General features: G+C 35.2%; 1 protein-coding gene across 1 annotated transcript in view; it reads left to right on the top strand.

Annotated features, from left to right (window-relative positions):
• IQCK (IQ motif containing K) overlaps positions 1-19811 on the top strand; it is a gene marked incomplete at both ends in the record, with an annotated part of 43478 nt that overhangs the window by 5398 nt on the left and 18269 nt on the right. Inside the window, 3 exons of the mRNA XM_082006771.1 lie at positions 5555-5607; positions 5723-5800; positions 15556-15640. Coding sequence (XP_081862897.1) covers positions 5555-5607; positions 5723-5800; positions 15556-15640 — 216 coding nt within the window. The remainder of the gene's footprint in view (positions 1-5554; positions 5608-5722; positions 5801-15555; positions 15641-19811) is intronic.

Below are 19811 nucleotides of genomic sequence, written 5' to 3'. Positions count from 1 at the left end.
TGCATCTGGTCTTGAATGTTGTTCTCTCAAGTAATTCAGAACAGATTGCATACTACACACACTTGATCATAACGGCAAGCTCTAACTCACAACAAATCCTTCTTAAATATCAGTTGTATCTAGCATAAATAGTGTTGTATTTTAGAGAAACAGGCTTCCTTTCAGATTAATGTGCATCGCTCATTTGAGGGTGACATAAAGAACTTGAATTTTACTTCATTACTGGAATATTTTTGCTGGCCTGGCATCCTGATAGAAGTACATTTTGTATTTTAGTTTTTTAACATTCTTTATAAATTCCATTTAATTGGAAAGCAGGGTATTCAGCATTAATGAGCTTATAAAAGTTGTACATTTTAAAAATCATTGTTTGCTACATATATACTTATACATTTGTTTTCAATGTATGTGTGCCTAAACATATTTAGAGAGACATTCTTCATTGTATATAGGGAATGCTTAAAAAAGCATTAGAACTGGTGCAAAATAAAGCTCATTGTATCACCATAGCCTAACTCACAGACCCCCAGCAATAGACTACGTACTGGGAGTTGTGGGGTCTTCCACCATTTCTGCTATTTGCTCTAATCATGGAAGTATTTTTTTTTTCTATTTCTTTCCTAATTTCTGTCTGTCATCCACAATTTCCAATGTAAAACTTCTCAAAATTTTTATGCCTGCAGCTGAGCCTCCTCTTGCAGCTTCATAGTACAAAGAGCAATTAATATAAATGACAATGAAAATATCTCACTTATTCTACATGATACGCATCCAAGGAATACAGTCTGTGCTGTGTTATAGATTAAAGTGATAGTGAATTGAGGAGGACTTTGTGTTACTAGTGTGTTATTAATCATCTTAAGTCTGGCTTTACCTCCTCTCTAGCTACTGACATGGACTTCCTGTTACAGGCATGTTTATATATGATAACAGACATTGTGGAACGATTTGTAAAAATTACATGTGTGCTCTTTGCCACTGACCTATACATGCCTGGCACAGCCAAAAATACACAAAGCTTACCATGCTTGAATGAACACCCCAAACTTGAATTTCAAATTCAGATCTGTACATTTAATAACAGTAAGTTATTTCAATTTTTTGCTTAGTCTTCACAAGATTTGTGTGTGTATAAACTGATTGATCTGTAGATGCGTGTATATGTATTTATAACGTGTGAATAATACAGGTGAAAAAGGAAAATGGTTCATTTACATGTCGTTATGGCATGACATCTCTGTACATCATTCTTGCCATCACATTTACATTACCTAGCCAAGAATGGATTGAACATATATATTATTCATCACACTTTTAACAAAATTTATATTGATTTTCTTTTTTGAGGAGGAAGCACATATCCTTTAACAGGAAAAAAGCATGTCTTACAGCTGGCTTAAAATACCATTCTTTATAGATGTTACATATTTCTGAAGGCAATAAAACAGCACTTAATACGAAACTATGAGGATTCTTAGAAATATTTTCATTTCAAACTCAGGACAAATCTAAGGTTACTTTGTCTATTTTTAATCTGCGAAATTTTGCAGAGCTTCAGTGGTATATCGATTAGACAGTATCTGTTCTGAAAATGGATTTTGTATGGGTTTGTGTGCTGCTTTATAGTAAACTAATAAAAACAATTATTTTCTAATGTATAGAAACTTCATAAAAATCAGCACAGCTTATCAAAAAGACACTTAAGTGATTTTTGTTGTTATATGAAGAGATGCCCTGCGCTTGGGGAATCAGGTTTAGGAAAGCAAGTTTATGTCAGATGATCATTTTCCACTGTGACATAATTTCTTCCTCCCTTTGAACAATAACTACTAAAACAATAGCTCTTTATGCTTGCCATGTAACTGAATATTTATGTTCTTTTCCATTACTGTCCAGGTGCTTGTACTTGGACATTCTGTTTCCTTATCTGACTTAAATATGTAACTTCTAATTATACTTTTGTTTCCTAAGAAATGTGTTGTTCCATATGGATTTGGAGAAAAAAACATGCTATAATTTGTATTAAAATGTTTAGTTCGGTAACTGGCACTGATTTTTAGGATCAAAACCAGAGCCCTTGAAAACCCAGAGAAAGTTAGGTACAGGGAGAAAGGTTCTTGTGATAAACACACCAGAAGATAGCTTCAAGAAATAGGAGGAGAACAAAGAGTAGAAAGATTGATGGAATTCATGAGAGAACAGGAGAGGAACTTGATTAATTGTGATTAAGGTAACTGAAATCATGAAGGATGAGAACAGAATACTGGGGTTGAATTGTGGCTTGACATGAGTCATTAAAGCCTGTAAAAGGCATCTGTGTAGAATAAACCAGTGGAAGATAAATGGAAGAAGCACTGGAAGAAACAGAGGAGTAATCAAACTGACTGCAGTCAACGTTGAATGAGCCTTGGAGAAGAGAGAGGGAATTGCGAGGGAGAATGAAGAGTGGGTTTTTTATGAGAAGGACTAAAAGTTTTCATGTTTTGAAGGGGAATGAAGATGAATGAGAAGAGAATGAAAAATTAAGTAGGAGAGTTGTTTAGCAATTGAGATTGTGGTAGGGGAGATCAGATCATGGGACCAACAGAGAAATTCAAGGAAGAGATCAGAAGACGCATCCATGTCTGGAAAGGAAGAATTGTAGAATCAGATGGGAAAGTCAGTTATGCTGAAAATAGTCATTTGTGTAGGAAAGAAATCTGCAAGATCTTATTTGGAAGGTAATAGAGAAACATGACAACTTAAACTTTTAATTTAAAATAGGTTCTCTTGCATTATGTAATGTATACGAAAAAGTATAGTGTATATGAAAAGCAAAAACCTAGAAAAACCACCAGCAGCTAGATATATTTGGAGACTTCAAACTAACATAAATATGAGAACAGTCTGCAGAAGCTTCATCTTTAAATTAGAGATGAAAGAAACCTATTAGGTTGCCCTTGCTGATCTTTTCTTTTCCCTACCATAAGTTCTCCTGTGCTTTATCCTATCTGCTGTCAAATGTCTCGAGGGGGAAGACTATTTTCTTAAATCTTTTCTCTCATGAGAACTGACTAATGCATTAATTTTTCAGCATTAAAACTGAAAAATGTTTAAATGTTTTTATTAGCATAACTCTGATTTTTCTTTCTGATTAGTGATCACAGAAAGAGGATGCTGTATCAGACTCTGTAATGGAATATCTTATATTTAAAAGTATGATTGATCAGGGAAAGTGAGTGGAAGAAGGTTTCCTAATGAGTTTGCCATCTCCTGATCACCATTATTTTTGCATGATAATTACCAAGCACATCATATTTAAACTGAAAAATGGAAAATGAATTCTTACTAGAAATAGTTTATAAACACATCTGCAGGTTAACAATGCACATTGTGCAGATATTTCCTGTGTTTATCCTGATTCATGTAGCATAGGAGGAATGTGTCAAAGGCAAGTCAATTCATGTCATTTTTTCCCTTCTATAAATGTTGACTGCTGTGCAACTAATGATTTAATTCACTAACAAAGTCAACTATTTCCTGGCAAAAAAATAACAAAATAAAAATATATTCAGCTTGACCAAATTCCTCCCTGATAAGTGTACTGGATCTAGCAAGGGCAAAGGAAGATGAATTTGATACTTTTGGTGATGACTGTTTCAACAACACTGTTCTGATAATTTTTTCCTGTTGCAAAGGAAAAGCAATTTACTTAAAACAGATTAAATTACAACTGCTAGATTAAATTGAGTTTTGTTGTCAAAGTACAGAATTAATTCTCTGAAACAATTCACTAAGTAATGGGACCCAGTTTCATACTGTGATTGAGAATAGCTGTAAAAAGACAATCAGACTCTGCTATTTGTTTTCAGATACTTCAAGTATTGACTTGTTCAAGTCAGAATTTGTCCATTTAACATCTAAAATGACCTGTAGAAAGCTCTCCAGTGAAGGTGTTGGTCTCTTAAAGCTTTGGTGTTTGGCTTCTCAGAACAGTATCTGGTATTAGTGTGACAAGTGTGAAAATTGCTTAAGGAGATGTGTTTTTCACAGCCAAGCACTCTAATGGAGCGCTACGTGAACCCCGAAGATTTTATTGCCATGGAACAGATCATAAAGGCACATGGGGTTCAGGACTGATAATCGTTCTGTGCTGTTCTCTTTTTCTGTTCTGCTTTTTTAAAAAAACCAGTTGTTCTCTTACTTTTCTGTGGGAGTCAGACTATATGTCCGCCAAGGATAAGATTCACTTAGAAAAGTAAAAGCTTTCCTCGGTATCATCTAGGAATCCTGTGCAGTCTCGCTCTCAACTTCATATTTGTCATCCCCTAGCTGCATGACTACCCGGAATTCTTCGCTGTGCAGTCAGTGCCGCACATAATGTTCCTCTTCTACCTCACCTGTGGCTGAAGTAATACACTAACCTCCAAATTATGCCGTGTGCTAATACCCCAGACAGAAAGAATTATGTCATGTAGAGCACTTTTTTCTGCCTCTCTGCTCACACACCACAGTCCTTTTTGCATCATGTTCCTGTAGCATTAAATTTCCAATTACATGTGTATTTTTCTAGTTTTCTACTAGTGGTAGTAGTACCTTAATTTCTTACATTTTAATAAAGACTCCAACCTCTTTCAGGACATTTAGCAATTTCACAAATGTGTTAGACCAGTATGGATTGTTTTCCTAAAAAGTAAGAATTGCAGTTAAATCTCCCATTTGGCAGGCTAACTATTACCTTCTGGATGGGAGCTAGACCTTCTCTAAGCTAAATGGCTGCTGTTTTGATAAAGCGCTCCGTGTCTCTGTTCTGCAGGGGCTTAACGTCTTTTAGCGTTCACCCTCTGGCTGTGTACACCCATAACACATCTCATGTAGGAGGGGTTCAGAAGATACTAGCCAAGCTCTTCTGTTATTCCAGCCAGAAGTGTATGTTATATTCTCCACGTCGTGGTTACTCTGGTTTGTGATAAGCAGAATAAGCACCTGTACTCATTTGTACATACGCCTTGTTTCTGCCTTCCTTTCTGGACTACCCAACAGATGATTTTGTCTGAGCAGCCATACAATGCTCTGCTCTGTGTGTGTCTTAAGTATTTGCAATACCTTCAAGCTGGTTCCATGCAGCAGGAAACAATATTCCATTAATGTTCCTTCTGTGCCTTGGAAGCAATGAAGTATTTTAAGTATGATAAAGAGCTTTGAACAAAAGAGTAAGTAATTTACAGCATGTTTTCATATATGAGTTCTATTAATTTCTTTGCAATGAGATTGCAACTGATAAATAACACCATTCTGAGATATTTGTTATAGCTATACTGAGCAAATATCCAGACAGTATATGTAGAATTTTCTCACTCATTTTTTGACTTGACTTGAAAGCATTCCACAAAATGTCTAAAATTTTGGCTGAGCCACTGACTGTTGGCAGTAGCAATATTAAAGTAGACAGAGTAATGTACTGTATATTTTATTTAATAAAAGCAGTCAATTTAGCTTCTGTTCCTCTCCAGTAGTAAAAACATGTTACCAATCCAAAGATAATAAATAATTTGAAACTATCTTCTATCTTTAGAGACGAAGGACCAAATTTATTGCCTGTGATTTCCTAACGGAGTGGTTATACAAGTAAGTTAATTGTGGCTTTTACTATTAATTATGCTCAATGATTCAAAGGCATTAATTTGCAAATAGAATATACAATTTAAATTGATATAAGTTGTTTTCTTTTTTTTGTTATCAGCAAGAACCCAAAGAGGAAAGATGAGTCATTCACAGAATTCTTTTCCATTCCTTTTGTTAACAACTGGCTAAAGGACCAGTAAGTTATTGCTGTACTCTGAGTAACCTTTTCTCCTCTTATTCTTTTTCCCCTGCTATTCCAAAAAAGTAATAGAGCTTCGATGCATTATAATTGTGCTCTCTAAATGCCCTTTACTGCGTGCAGCAAAGAACAATGTGATGCTTTCTAGTGTATTAGTTACAGGGTATTTTGTACCAGAGTTGTTCACAGGGAAATTAGTTTAGAATTCTTAAACATTTTAATTGTAGAGTGCAGGGCGTTCAAATAGTCTGGTAGTATTGTGAATATCTTTGTACTAAGGAGCAAAGCAGTGTTTTCAATGCTGCTTTCTACTATGGAAATCCTTGAGGATATACAGTCTAGAAAGTCTTCCTCTAACTATAAGCAGCTGTTTTAAAAATACCTGTAATAATCCTTGGCGTTAGGATGAATTTCTGCATACATTTATGACTTTGCATCTGAGAAATGAACACTTGTTTTGGCAGCCTCAATCATATATTCCTCATTATTCCTGTAGAACCAAGCTACAGAGTAGTTTTTAAAGAAATGTTACTATTCTTGAGATTGCAGTTTGTTTTACAATGTAGCTGCATGAGAAAAGAAGAAAAGTATAGTCCACAGTGAGAGAATAAGAAAATTACAGAGGTCAGATTTTAAAGAAAATTTTCAATTTGAAAACTTAATTGGAGGCTAGGTTGGTGGTCAGTGAAAACTTAGAGATTAATCTTTGTAGATATATTTACTTCATTACACTATGTAAGTGGAAATTGAGCTTTCTTAAACTCTTGTGGTGTGAAACTTAGAACCTTGAGTCACTGATCCAACAAGAGGAAAGCTCCTTGACCTTCACAGGTCTTTGGAGACAAGCTGGTGATGGTGGCATGAACAGTTAACTTTGACTATCTTAGAGGTAGTCATGCTGTCAAAGTTGTGTAGGAAGCTTCTGCAGTAAGAGACGGACATCTTTGGAGAGTGACCCATTTCATCTCAACTCCGATACTACCTTCAGGTACCTGCTACTGCATCATGCTGTCCAGCCACTGTTGTTCAACCCTATCACTGGTGGGACACTTCTAACAGTTTCTTCTGTAGATCGCTAGGTCTTGCCAGCAAGGTTCTCATTTAAGGCAGTGAATTTTGTAGTTTTGAAACTAATTATGAACAGCAGTGAGGTCGTCATACTCATTTTGAGTATCATGAGTTGTCATGGTCATTGCAGGGGGGTTGAATTAGATGATCTTTAAAGGACTCTTCCAACCCTATTCTTGAATTTCTATGATTTCTTAAGCATACTGAAGAGCCATCGGTTAGTGAGGCAGTTTTGATACCACTGATTTGTAAGGATGTTTGTACCTAAGATAAGTATCTAAGATCCCAGTTTTACAAATGTTTCTCTTGGAAGTAAATGTACTGACCTAAATGGTTCCCTGCTCTCTCCCGTTCTTCCCCCTAACCTGCTTGTAGGCAGCCTAATAGCACGCTGTCTGTTTGGTAGGATGCTTGGTTATTCTGATCAGGACCTCCTCCGAGTTAGAAATCTCCCTGCCAAAATGTGTGAGGAGGGTTTGTATAGCTATTTAAAATAGACAAAATTTCTTCAATCTGGTTCACCTGGGAGCCTAGCAAACCTTTGTATTGGCACAAACAAAGGATTAAAATGGAGGGCTCAGGGCAAGGTGAAGAGAACAAATGAGCTGGTAAGATACAGCGGTGGTGGCAGGAACTGCTTAAGTCAGCTTTGCCAACAAGAGAAATACACTGTGGAATCACAGCCCGAATGACTCATAGCTTCTGTTAGTACTTGTGCTCCTAAATAACATAGTGACAGCTCTACAAGGACACTGAAGTGTTGAAGTCCTACTTAAATTGATACACACTTGATTTAAGTCCTATAAACAAGTAGGCCTTTAAAAATAATAATTATTTAAATGATTATTAGAACCCAACTTTTGGTGAACTTACCTTAAAATTGCAGATTTCTTAAAAAATATTTCTTATGAAGCATTATTAAAGCAAAGTGAAAGATTGCAATATTAAATAAGAATAAAAATGAGGGAATTTATTGTTATGTCCTTCTGGATATGTAATAAATATTTTATTATTATTATGTCCTTCCAGATATCACAATTAAATTAATTGTAATTGTTTCTATGCTTTTTATTGACATTTCCATTTTTATTTGTAAAAGAGTTTTCATTTTTTAATAGGATTTATGAATGTGTAAGAGATGATATGCTAAAAAGCACTGGTCAGTTTTTCATAGGAAGCATCCTTATCCCAACTGTTTAGATGATATAGTAAAGAAAAAGAAGTAAAAACTTGCTGCAGATTTAAGGGGTAAACTCTTGTGTTGCTTTTTCAGTTACTTGTCTAAATTTGGAAGGCATTCTGAAAGGTCTGTTAAATAGGCATAAATTTCTATGTTTTGTTAAAATAGGGTTTATCAGTGCAAAGTGGTCTTCATGCTTAAAAAAAATCACAAAAAAACCCCCCAAAAACAGAGGGATAAATTTTTGTTCTATCAGAAATCCATCTTTTTTTAATACATTCCGTACCTGAGTATGACTTTTTTGGCTGTCCTCCAGTGCCTCCAGTTTTTTCTTTGAAGCTCAATTTTTTAAAAGAATAGTCAAAGCCACAGTCTTATGAGCCTCGCTGTCTGTGTGATGTGTTTCTAAATGAGGTCTTGCAGCCTACTTTTCCTTTATAAGGAGACCCAAATGCTGCATCGGTTTCCAGAATTTTAAATGTAAATGTTATACCTTCAAAAGCTGGTTACTATAGGTGAAGGAGCTTGTACAATTTGAATTTGTTTCCAGCTTTAGTATTTATAGTAGTTGCTATGACATTAGTAAATAAAAGCCTCAGTATAGTTACCTTTCTTCCGCTGGGTTCTGTATTTTACCAATAGCCCTGACAAAATATATCATTTGGGAATCCTTGATTGCTGAAGCAGGTTTCAAAAGCAAGAGAAGGAGCAGTCTCAAGACTGACTGGTAATCTACATTTCACATCCAGGAGAGCACAAAACATTTCTGTTGTCTTAAAGGACAGCTGTACCTTTCAGAGGACAGGAAACTGGAGTTTTAACAAGAGGTTAAGAAAGGTTTTTGGAAACTTGCTGAGATACTTACTGATGTCTCCATTCCTACATTCAAGACTGCTGATATAGCCAAGTAAATAGAATTAGAGCCTTGAATGTTTTGTACCCCTATAAATATGCTAATGAGCAACACAGTTGCCTTTTGTCGGCATTTTCCAGTGGTGTTTCAGGTTGAATAGCAGTGAAGCTCAATCACAAGTAACCAACTCTATGTACTGAATCAGGGACAGGGAAAGAGTGACCTGTGTTTATGCCCTGATCCCCCTTAAATTTTACTTTCCTGGCATAGGTAGGCTGAGTCGTTATTCTGAGTATCATTACCCAACCTTCTTTAGCATATTAATGAAAGAAATATAAAGAAAACAATAAAAAATAGTTCCACTGCTCTGAAAAGTACTGATACCATAAAAGTCTACTGTCACATGAATTTAGTAATATGACAGTATTGTTCAAGTTCACCTTCAACCCTTACATTGAATGAAGGAGAATGGTATATGGATCTAGGTTAGGAAGATCAGTCTTTGTATGCATATTTTACAGAGGTTAAAGGAACTAAAGGTGTATTTCATAAATAAACATTCCTTCAAAAGAATTTATTTATCCGCGTTTTCTCATTTTCTGCATAGAAGTATTTACTTGATACTCGGTTCAGGAGGACACATTTCCTGCTTTAATCTATCTGTGTGTACCAAAACAGATGTGCCGATACAGAGAAAATAAATTTATCATGGCTTTGATGAAGTGGACAGCTAAGATAAATATATATATATATATGTCTGTAAACAATTGCTAAATCTGAAGTAGTGGCTTTTTGCCAAATATCTGTATTTACGTATATATATACATTTATTCCCCCCCTCCCAATATTTTAATTAGGTGAAGTCTGCTGCTCTCAGCTGCCTTTCCAGTTGACTTCCTTGTCAGTTCTCAGATGGCCAATAGGGGTAATTTTTCATGGGTGACCGATTTCTTTCTTTCCATAATGTGCCCAGTTTCCACCGGTTTTGCTTTCTGCACACTGCCTTATTTCACTGGTTTGTCTCTAAACCAGCCATGTTTAGAGTATATTTAATTTGCATTATGCTTTTTCTTTCATTTTCTTTAATAATTTGAGCGTTAAAGCGGGGGGGGGTGTGTGTGTATGAGCAGCACATTTAATTGTAATAACAGAAAAGTCCCACAAATATATCTCTATGGATGTTATTTTATGTGGATCCAAGTAAAGAATTGCCATTCCAGTAATGTGGCAGAATTCAAGTTAATGAAGGAGAAAATTTTGACTTAAAAAACTATAACTGTGTGTTGGAAAATTGTACAAAGGTCATATATGCAATATTTGTATTGTGTAATGGTCTTGTATGAGGTTGAGGTTTTATGGCTACAAATCCTGATGCAGTGTTGAAACTTGCCTTAATTATGTAAAGATTGTCAAAATTGCAATGACAAAATTGAAAACGTATTAGTGGTTTGTGACATCTTCCTAATGTTGCTGGTAGAGCACTAACTGGAGATTATTTTTGCTGCTGTTAGTTTTTCATGTTTACAGGATACAAGGTGTGATCTAAAGTATACAAACATAGATGGAAATTCCCCATTGACATGAGTGGACTTTGGAATAGGACCATGTTTGGTTTCCTTCGGTCCAGGACCACAAACACTCTTACAGAATACATAAATATTGGTCCTACAAAAGAGAAAACTGAGGCAACACCATTGTGAGTTGCAAAATACGTAGCGAGTATGCAAGCACAGAAGGAGGACTGACTTTTATCATTAAAATGGTTAAGTCCTCCCCAGGTAGAGAGCATATTAAAAGGCAAGAAAGCCATTATAATTTTCAGACAGAACTTAGGACAAAAGATTCTTGCTCTGTTATTATTTTGGCATGTTCTTGCTACTAACACTTGTTGCTGTGCTTTCTCCAATTCCTCTCACATTCTTGTTACTGTTCACCTATTCTGCCTCATCCTCCTGTCCGTTATAGGACTCTGCCTCCCCACTTCCCAGCTTTCTCATGTTGGTTTCACATTATCTTCTCTTTCTACTGTATCTTTTCTTCATTATAAATAGATAAATAAGTATATAAATAGTTTGTACGTGTTAACAGTTGTATGCATATTATCACTTTGACCACTTTAATAATACTTCTGAGTGTATTTTATAGTTTTATTATACTGTAATATTTTGCATCTTTTTTGGTTTTGTTTTGTTAGAATTGTGGCTGAGACAGAAATGAAGCGGGAAATTTAGAAGTGAAATGTTTTGTTTGTTCACAACCTATAGCCTTTATATTTGAGGATATTCAAAAGACAAAAGTGTGTTCAAAAGACCAGCAAATCAGTGGAAGATGCTGAGAATGGAGGGGGGCAAAAGGGATCAAAATATATTTCTTTTTTATTCTTCATTTAGCTATTGACAGTACTAACGAGCTTTTATTTGGAGAAGGTGATAGAGAAGCAAAGTTCAGACAGTTAGCAGGAGTCACACTTCAAAATGTCTCCTCATTTGCACTTCCTTTCTTCAGGAGATTAAATTTGGTTATTCACACATTCACAATCCTTCAAAAATGTGCCCTCCATATAATACACAAAAATGTTTTCTTACATATTGGACGATTTTTTTTCTCCAAATACTTCTCTTTTATTCTAGTGCATTTAGATTACCGCAAAAGTAAGCCAATAGTTAGTAATTTCTTTCTGACCGTTGAATAGTTGTGTTAATTCTAACAATGTTACAAAGAAAGGTCTCAGTTCACACTCAGTTTGACCTGTGAAAATGTTCAAGGGTATTTTTGTCAAGTGTCTGTGGGAATATTTCCCTGTAAACCTGTGAGTCTTACACAGTAATACTGTTATGTCATTAATATATCTAATTGCTTTTACATACCAGGTCACATAAATCAGTACTTCAGCATCTGATTGTTTATGAAAAATCTTTCTCCTGCTTTTGGGGTAAATGATCTTAATAGTATCTATAATCAGAGATTTTTGAGACATTTATTTTGAATGATCAAAACAGTACTTTTTCATTGTTGCACACTTTTGCAACTCTGGATAGGCATGTAATAAGAAGGACTTAATATGCTGTAATATTTCTAGATTCTCTAAGTACGAATAAAAAATATTGAAAATATAAAGGAAAACTTCTTCCAAAAAATTCCAGAACAATTTTTTTGGTTGTTCAGACCAGCATATGAATTTTTTGTATTCTTTCAAAACCAAAAACTTTCTCAGAATCCTTTTTTAAGAGTTATGCACATCACCATGGTCATTTACGTGCATGTCTTATATTTATCCCTATTCTTTGGTCTGTTCTTTTGTCTTTTAGATTATGAATTTTGCAGTGACGGTGTCATTGCCTGTGTTCATACATGATACAAATATTCAAGAGCAATAACCATCACAGCCAAATTAAAGGTGAAGTGGCTGTGGCTGTTCTGTTGAAACTTACAGGCCTCCAGGAGACCTGATTTTTGTTGTTAGGGTTGCTTCAGGATTGCTAGAGACGAGCTTTCTAAAACCAGGGAGAAACCTTGATTCATTGACTGCGCGTGGATATTCCACTGTCACCTGCACACCATCCGCCCCGGGCACTGATGCTCGCTGTAGCTAGCGCCGTGGTCCTGCAGGCAGCTAGCTGTAAGGCTGGTGGCTACATTTGGTGCTTGTCTGTTACTGTTAGGCAACAGATTGGAATAAAAAGAGCAATTACAAAATCCTGAATTATACATAGTGAAAATTTTGCTTGATTAAATTTTTTCTCATATTTCCTTTTCGAGGAAGGAATCAGACCTTCCGTTTGTAGGGCAGATTGGGAACTTAATGACAATTGGGGTTTCTGGAAATTACTGTGTAAAAATACTGACTGTATATAGTGTCCACCAGTATGACTATGAACACACATTGATTAGCTTGTCTATTTTGGTGACAAGATAATGGAGGGCCTTTTTTTCCCCCTTCTTGAGAGTTCGTTGAGAAACCCAGTTTCTGTCCATGAGGAAATCAGACACAGGTCTTCAGTAAGAACCTTTTTCAATACTTCATACATTTATTTAATGCAAGTCTACTTTATATCTTCTGGGTTCCAGATTCCACCTGCATAATGTAATGTAATTAGTAAGTATCTCACATAATCAGGATCTGTACATGTTTGCTCAGAAAACAAGAAACGTGTTTCTGGAATTTACCTTTCCTCTGGTCAGTGCCTGCTTTATTCAGATTTGGTAAAATACAATACTTAAGAAAAATCATTTTACTAGTCGTCTTTTACAGGTGCAACTTATGTTAAACAGCGTATCTGGTAGATATCAATATGTTTAATGTGTGGGCTTTTAAGATTGTGCATCATCAAAGACTAAATAAGCAGAATACAGTTAGTGTGCATTTTACTGTCAGTTTTAATCTTCTTGGAGGCATACAGCTGTCTTCTGCCACAAATGACATATTCCCTCTTTTCCTAGTTCACTGCTGAGGGGTGATTGCCTCTGCTCAGATTCTATTTTTATTTGACCCGAAGCCAATTGCGTATATTCTCTTAGACAAAACTGGACCTGGCACGACTTCTGTTCTTTATAGCTGCCCTGCTGAAATGATTGATATTTGCCAGTGACTGTCATACTGAAAATTAGGTCCCATTTCTTGCTTGATTTTTATATTGGTTTCTCAGATTTAGTGTTAGATTATAAACTAGACATTTTTATAATTTGAAAATGAAAGCAAATTAATTCTAGAGTCAGCATTGCAGGCTAGGAGAAGTCTCAGTTTGTTCTTTAGAGATGTACTCATTCTTAGAGAAAGTTCGATGTCTTTGCTATGACTGCTGTAAAATATGTAGGTCTTTCTGTGATTTTCTCACTCTAAGTTTTGGTTTTCAAAAAGATCAAAAATGAACAGAGGATGAAAGCCTATCGGCCAAACCAGCACAGTCCAACTTCATATTTTTAAATCTGATTATAAGCAGTAGTTAGCTCATGAAACCTTGCTTGCCCAGCACTTACCATTTCCCTTGAGCAGTAGAAATGCTAATTAATGTTTGCAAAGCTAAAACTGTTTAGCTTAATGGAGAGACTTCTTTTTATTTTGTCTTATTTCTACTCTTCCAAACAGACCAAGGTTTTCTTTCACGTTACAATAAATGTAGGCCAAAACCCAGCTGATGTGATGATGAGACCAATTTAGCTGAGTACACAGACTCAAATGGTGTAGTCAGTATAGCATTAGGTAATAGCTAAGATAGTGCTCTAAGTTGAAATGCTCCTTCAGTGAAGACAAGCCCTAAGAGAAGGATGTCAGAGAGCATAGGAAGCTTACTAGGGCAGAGACTAATATGGAGGAAATTAAGAGAAAGGAAAATGTAAGCTGTCAAGCCTTCTAGCTTGAGCTATAATATACTGTAAAATAAATTTCCAAAGGAAATGGCAGAAGTAATGTTTTAGCCAGAAAATGTAAGACTGCATAAATAGCTTGTTAATTGACGGTCTTGGCAGTATATGTGTCTTTATGGTATAAATACTACAAATAATGTTCCTGCATGGGTTGCATGTGTCTGTAGTTTTGGTAAAATAGACAGTTTACAACTGATATAGACAAAAACATATTTGATAGTTAAATCCAAATGATTGCTGCATCCAAATTCATAACGCTATGGTCTTCCAAGTCAAAGCTCTGTTCAATCTGTGTCTCATGCAGCGAGAGTGGCTCTTAGCAGCCATTTTAACACTCTTGCCAAGTCTACTGTTTATAACTGGTATTTTCATGAGTTGCAGCGTTGTTGCCCTATAGTTCGTTAGCTTTAAATGACATTTATTTTAAGAGCAACTGTAGAAATTAATTTTGTCTTCTCCTTTTCAATGGATGCTTTCTGATCATTGTGTGTGAGAAATAAATCAACATCCATAGAAAATGGCTTTTGGGAAGCAAGATTTGATATAGTGATTTGAGTTTTTGTTAGTGATGGCTGAATTGTAATTATAGAGTGTTTCACATTAAATTTGTAGCAACAAAATCACAAAAAATGCTTTCAAATTACTGTATATTGGCTGAAAAGTGTTGATTTCACACATGTATTACTTTCTTTTATCACCAAACAATATGTATATGCTATCAAAAGTAAAAATTCAGCATTTTAATAACTTGTCTAGACATTTCTAAGCATGGATCCATGCTTATGCAGATATGATAATAATTAATTTTTTTCAGTACATTTTTTAAGTGAAATGTAAATTAATGTACAAAAATGTAGTTACATTCTGTGTATTTAATAATTGTTAGAAACATTTGTGTCATAAGTCTGTTCATTGTTGCATGCACACTAAAACCTCCTCTGCTTTACAAATGTCATGCCTACTTCTCTTGCTCCCCTCCCACCACCTCCTCAAACCCTACCATAATTGTAGGAATTTGAAATCCATGTGGAGGAATAAGAAAGATTATTGTGCTTGATGTGCCATTTGTATATTATTGTTTTAAAGAAGAAATTATTGTAGCGAACATAACACAGAATATATTTTAAAAGGCGATTTTCTTTGCATATTTTTTTCTTTGGAGCAGTAAGAAATGGTATCTTTCAAGCTCCTGAACAACCTTTCTCTTTTTTATAACATATACTGTTAGGGAAGAAAGTAAGTTACATTTATAGGCTGTCTGTTTAAAAAACATTAATTTTTTTTAAGTCCTAGGCCACCAATTCCTCTCTCTCTCCTTCTATCAGAAGAAGAAGCAAGCATACTAATTCAGTCCTTCTGGAGAGGTTATCGGGTAAGAGTAATCTATAATTATTTTGCTTGATGTTGGAAACCATAGGACCATGAAGGCCCCAGGGAAAATCCTTACATAAATTTTAAGTAACGGATACTATAAATAGCTGCCGAGACCCCCATGGTTCATTGGCTTTGCATGTTGTTCTGCCTTATGCCTAGCGACTACAATTTTTTCACAGGCATTTATGCTGATGTAATCTCACTGTTTTCCTCAACAACAGAAAATCTGGACCAATTAGGTTTTCAAAAGTACAATTAACACTGAACAATTTCTTTTTTTTTTTAGTTGATCTTTGGCTAGTTGCTAAAGGATGAAGTGTTATTTTGCTTTGTGCAGGGATATGTGTGTCAGTGTGGAGATGCAGAAGGAGGATTGGTGAGGTCTGTTAAGAAATAAAAGCATACAGAAACAAAGGAGAAAACATTGAGACCAAGAATGAGATAGGAGATGTAGGAGAGGCATGAAGGCTGTTATTCAAGAAAAGGGAAAAGAAAATGGCAAACAGATGTTGCAAGCCATACTAGTAATACAACACTAATGCAATCCCCAATTTAAGGGGGAAAAGCAAGACACATAAATTAAATACGAAGAAAATTGGCTAATACTATTATTTTGGAGGGTAGCAGCCATGCTAAGCCTAGGATACAAAATAAATTGTTTTGGAAATCCTGAACAGATTCTGTCAAATATTTCTTTGAAAGACTCTAACACATTCATGCCTTGGAAAGAAATGGGCTTGAAAGTCAGGTGACTTTGGTGATAAAGAAATGTCTTTGGCTGCCTTTGTCAAAATTTAAGCTTGTAAACAGACCCCGGATACAGCAGTAGTTTTGTTGTGATGGACAGTGAGACACCTCTCTCTCTGTACATCAGGTGTTTAAATAACAATCAGTATAAAACACTCTGTGTCAGTTCTTCTTAACTACTTTTAACAAGCGTGAACATATGAGTGGCTACTGTAATGTGCTGTGCAGCCAAAGATGATGAAATACCTTGAAATTATCTTCTTGACTGATTGAATTTTGTGTTGCTTTCCGCTTGTTTGTTTTCCTTTTTTTCTTTTTTTTTTAAACAGAGATGGCATTGACACTAACATTAATTAGCACTGACAATATCACTGCAGGCATCCTTACAGTGGGGTATTGCAAAGGCAACCATTATCCAACAACAGTTATGTTTGCTGAACAGTGCAAGATACCTTGTGCTTCTACCAAAGCTTCTGAACGGCACTATCCTTTCTTGCTAAATATATTAACTTCAAAATTTTCGCAGTAGTATTTATCATTCTAAACCAGTTCCCAGGAATGAGAGAGGAACTGTAGCTATAAAAAGCAGGAGACATAAAAAATAATTCATACTATAAAATTAATTATTACATGTTTTAGCTTATTAGAGCTGAAAGAACTTGTGTTTTTAAAAATCAAAATTAAAATTGGAATAGAAAATAAAAATAATTAGTAACAAGTTACTACATAGGGCAATGTGTTATCCTTGGGCTTGTAAATTAAGAGAACACTAAGCTCAAATGGGATTTCATTGCATTAATGATAAAGTATATGATGAAAATTTACCAAAGGATTCGGATGATTTGCTTTTAAAATAAATAGCTCTGTCAGCTAACACTGTTTTATTGCGGTAATAACTGAATGCTTACAAATAATGCCCTTTTGCATTCTAAGGATATTATTGTGTCAGTATTTTAAATTCTTTTCTGATGTTTTTCATTAAACCTTCTTTTATAATTCACAGAATTTGGAACTTTTAAACAGTATTCTTGAAATAAAAATTTACACATTGTGATAACATTGAATAATTAAGCAGAAGCACACATAAGTGTTTTACATGGCACTGTGATAAAGGAACAGTGTACTTCATCATTGGTCTTCTCAAGATATGCTTTGAAGGACATAAATATCATATGCCATAGGTACTTGTTTGAAAGATGGATGGAGAAGGATTCTGGACTCACTGTTGGATTTCAGAAAAAGTAACAGACTCAGAAATCTGGGTAGGATAATTTTGTCTTTAACAACACTATCCCAAATGTGAACCTTGTACGTTTTTTATTCTTAAACAATGTCATATAAAGTGTGAGAAACCACGGCAAATTATTTTTCTTGGACACATCTTCTACAGACTCAGACCATTTTTGAGATATTTCGTTAATCATATTGCTCTAGGCAGTAGAGTTTATCTAGTTATATAACTGACAGCATCATGTCTTCACATGACACTTCACTTGTTTCTGCCACATCTAGCTGTCTGAGTGTGCCGGTATCAAAACACATGGCAATCAGCAAAAATGGATCAAGCAGTAAAGGTTTTTCTATGTAAAGGGCAAAAAAACTGTAGGTAAGGAATATTGAGAACTTTTTGATAATAAAGCATGATCAAAGCAGTACATTCATCCTTACCTGAAGCGAATTTCAGAAAACTACTTGTTTTGATAGTAATAATTAATGGCTGCCATCAACGAAGTCCTCTCTACAATCTTTCATACGAAGACATTGATGAGTACTCTGAAAATCATTTCAGGTTTAATTAAGAATCAAATTCCAGCACAAACAGCAGTGGAAGCTACAACTGCTGAGTACTCTAAGGAGATCAGAAAGGAAGATGGCATCTTGAGGGGTCCTGAGGGCAAGGAGGAGCACCCAAATAAGGCTTGAGATAGCTCTGTCATCAGAATTCTTTCTCTTCACTTCTCATCATCCTCTTTTGTTGAAGTTCCATTCATCTGTCATGGGCCAAGGCAGTATTCAGTATCTGATGAAAACCCTTGATTGGTAGGTATCATTTTTCCAGGCACTTTTCCAATAGAAGATCTATTCCTTCACTTCTCCACTGCAGAATCTGTGCCTAGTGCCATTTGTTTTATGGGGTCTTTTTAATCTTTACAATTTGCATAACTGTTCTAGACTGAAGGGATTTTTCGTTAATACAATTTGCTCTAATGTCTTTGGTCAATGCTTTAATGTTATCCTTCCAGTGTTGTGCAACATGTTCTCTCCTAGCATTGAAAGCAGTTTATTTTGACTAAATCTTGTCATTTCATGGAGTTTAAATTGATCAGCATTACGTAAATATTCAGTGCTATTTTATACATAAATATTGTTTGAGTAAAAGTTAAATCAAAATTGAAGCAGGTTTATCTTTGTATCTTACAAAGTCTTGTTGTGCTTTTGCTATCACAATTTATATTCCTTTCCAGCAAGTTCTGTCTACTAGCAAAGGCTCAAACCCAGGTCACACAAATCGTCACTGTTCTTTTCAGCAGGTGTAGATCTAATCCAAGTGACTTGGGTAGGAGTGAACTCTCACTTCAAAGTTAAGAATCCTTCAGTGCTTCATGCATTGCTGGTCTGCAATCAGTTGTTTGGACAAGACAATTGACCATTTGATTATTCGCCTGGAGATTTTGCTGCTGAGTCATGGCTTTTTAATCATGGTAGAATTGGACTCTGATTACAAAACACTTTCGGAGAAATTATCACAACTATGCTAAATTACAATCTATTAAACATATTTGGAACATGTTGATAGTGTTTTGTTAAGTTACTGTTACCTGTTTTACTGCAGGTGATGTATCTGTGTTCCTTTTTCTTTTCTTTCACTTCTCTAAAAAATTGCTTTGTTCTGGGAGCTCATGTTCACTGCTTGGATTTAATGTTGGATGCTGGAGTATTTGACTCTATCTGACTATGCCTTTATCCCAGAGCATAGTATTTCACTATACTTTCACTATTTTATTTATCTGGGGAGCGTACACAGAATCTAGTATACTTGCCTTTTATCTTTTAACTGTTAAGAGTTATTGTCTTCATTTTCAGTATACAGAGATCACTGTGGCCCTGTCACAGGCCAAAATACAGGTCTTACATAGCTGTAATTATAAATGGACACTTCATTTTTTCAAAAAATTTATTGTTAGAAATAGAGGTAGTAATTTCTGTATCTTCCTGCATCTTTTCTGTTACTGTCATTTATATGTCCCATAAGCATTCCTGTAACCCTTTCCTGTGCAGATAAGCTGACTCCATGTATTAGGGAATTATGGATTCTATAAAAGCGTACGTGACAGTATAAAAGAAAAAATGTCTCTTGCAAGCCTAAAGAAGCTATCCTGTGTTTGGGATTGTATTGTATTTTTGGAAATAGTATTTGATGG

The sequence above is a fragment of the Phaethon aethereus genome, assembly GCF_964289735.1.
Source record: "Phaethon aethereus genome assembly, chromosome: 15".
Classification (NCBI taxonomy): Eukaryota; Metazoa; Chordata; class Aves; order Phaethontiformes; family Phaethontidae; genus Phaethon; species Phaethon aethereus.
The sequence above is the reverse complement of the archived record's forward strand: the minus strand, read 5'-3'. Positions and strand labels throughout refer to the sequence as shown.